The sequence below is a fragment of the Cervus elaphus genome, chromosome 1 (assembly GCF_910594005.1).
Source record: "Cervus elaphus chromosome 1, mCerEla1.1, whole genome shotgun sequence".
In the NCBI taxonomy this organism is placed as follows: Eukaryota; Metazoa; Chordata; class Mammalia; order Artiodactyla; family Cervidae; genus Cervus; species Cervus elaphus.
Genome location: NC_057815.1, coordinates 97,777,736 through 97,780,236, shown reverse-complemented (window position 1 = coordinate 97,780,236; position 2,501 = coordinate 97,777,736). Strand labels below are relative to the sequence as shown.

Here is a 2,501-nt window from a genome sequence, read left to right as displayed (position 1 = left end):
TCTACAATACATGCACTCTATTATCTTTCTACACTTTAAGAAATTAGAAATTGGAAAACCTACCTGGTCCTAGTAAATTAAAATAAAGGGATGTGGTCCTGTATAAAGCTTACAGTGCAAGATCATAGTATACTATGATTCAATCATTTCCTTTTCCTTGGACTTCCATGAAGGAGCATCTGTTCAAGAAGTAAAGTCAACGTTATTTTATTTTTTATTTTTTTTGGCTGCGTCATATGACATGTGGGATCAGATTCCCAACCAGGGATCACACCTATGCCCCTATCAAACCTATGCAGTGGAAGTGAGGATTCTTAACCACTGGACCACCAGGGAAGTCCCTGAAGAAGTAATGTCATCTTTAAATACTAAAAAACCAAGATTAAGTAGAATTTGGTGTCATATTCTTACATACATTCATTTCATCCCTTTCCACATATTTGAAACACTTATTTAAAGCTTTTATGGGTCAGACACTATTCTAGACCCTGAGAATATAAAGGAGAATTAGATGTACTAATTTGAAATTTTGTAGAATTTTTAAAACACAGTGATAAGGGAAATGATAAACAGGTACACAGAGGAAAAATAAAAGTATTTATTGGCTTGGATATGCATTTTTCTTTTTTCAACCAAACTAGCTTACGCCTGAGGCAGTGTTATAGACAGTAGGGCAGGTAGTCCCATTATTTATACGTGGCCACTTCACAAAATCAGACAGTGTAAGTCCCAGGTCATGTCTAAGTCTGACAAAGTCACAGAGAGTGGCAGGTAATGGAGATCCTTCAAAACTAAGACCTTTACATGTAACAGATGGTTGTGGGGGGCTGTGCCGGTGTATTTTACAGATGAGCTGATGGAAAGAGTAGGCCCAAAGCTGCTGACAAAACAGAAATGATAGAGAAGAATGTTCCCAGACGGTGTTTGGTACGTAGCATAAGCTTAGTAAATAGTCATAGGGTAACTACCGTTGAACTGGGACCCGGAAACTGTATCCCTGCTGTGTTGAGACAGAGGTCCCCGTGGCCTACTGCCTGCCTGGACGTTAGAGTGCTATCCTTTACCCATTGTCTGGACACTCATTTCTAGTACAGTCCGCATCTGTGCCTAGCTTGCTGTCAGTTACTCTTCAGGAATAGGTTCTTCCCCGTTACTTCCTGCTGGCGTTCCTTTCTGATACGGGTGTTCCAGGTCGCCAGTCCTTTGTGCCATCCTGGTCTACTTAATTGTCCATGTACAGTTGAGCCCCTGTATATGACAGCTAATATTTTAAGAAAATATTTCAATTATATAGTTACACCTTGATCCACAATCTATTAGGAGACTATCCCCCTTCAGAAAGCAGGAATCTCCTCTTCAGTCTCTTCATGGCCGCCTTCATCTCCTGGTTCCTCAGGGTGTAGATCAGGGGGTTCAGCAGAGGGGAGATGACAGTGAAGGTCACAGAGACGGCCTTATCGGTGGGGAGGGCGGAGAAGGGCCGGGCGTAGACGTAGATGCAGGGCACAAAGTGGAGGGTGACCACCGTGACGTGGGCGGTGCAGGTGGAGACGGCCTTCCCCCGGCCCTCCCCGGAGCGCGACCTCAGCATGGTCAGGATGACTGCGTAGGACGCAAGAAGCAGGACGAACCACACGGTGGTGACCAGGCCGTTGTTGGAAATCATCAGGAGCTCAAGGACAGCGGTGTCGGCGCAGGCGAGTGTGAGGACCTGGGGGACGTCGCAGTAGAAACCGTCCACGACGTTGGGGCCGCAGAAGGGGAGCGGCAGCAGGAGGGAGATCTGCACGATGGAGTGGACGAAGCCCCCCGCCCAGGAGGCCGCGACGAGGGCGGCGCAGCGCCCGCGACTCATGACGCTCACGTAGTGCAGGGGCCTGGAGATGGCCACGTAGCGGTCAAAGGCCATCACCGAGAGGGAGAAGATGTCCGCGCCCCCGAGGAGGTGGAAGAAGAACATCTGCGTGAGGCAGCCGCGGAAGGAGACGGTCTTTCTCTCCGAAAGGAGGTCCACCAGGACCTTGGGGGCGGTGATGGAGGAGAAGCAGATGTCCAGGACGGAGAGGTTGCGGAGCAGGAAGTACATGGGGGTCTGCAGGCGGGACTCGCAGCTCACAGTGACCGTGATGGCAGCATTTGCTAACACAGTTGTTACATAAACTATAGATAAAAGGAAAAATAGGAGCGCACTCAGCTCTTGAGATTGGGTAAGTCCACTGAAGATAAATTCCGACACCCTGGTATGATTTTTCAAGGCCATTGGATGACATTTATTCCTTCATGTACAGCTTTGACAGAGAAGAGAATGGCAACCCACTCTAGTGTTCTTGCCTGGAGAAATCCATGGACAGAGGAGCCTGGCGGGCTACAGTCCGTGGGGTCACAATGAATCGGACAGGACGGAGTGACTAACACACATGTACAGCTTTGAAGGAAATAATGACATTACTGAGAAAATTAAATGAAGCAAAGTTTTACCTCTTATGCAGAAATTGCACATA

General features: G+C 47.7%; 1 protein-coding gene across 1 annotated transcript; it reads right to left on the bottom strand.

The window, feature by feature from the left end:
* Nucleotides 1–1,324: 1,324 nt before the first annotated feature.
* On the bottom strand, nucleotides 1,325–2,260 carry LOC122679438 (olfactory receptor 4D11-like). The gene has a single exon (XM_043880159.1). It carries the CDS (start codon nucleotides 2,258–2,260, stop codon nucleotides 1,325–1,327), a length of 936 nt encoding a protein of 311 aa, XP_043736094.1.
* Between the last annotated feature and the right edge of the window lie 241 nt (nucleotides 2,261–2,501).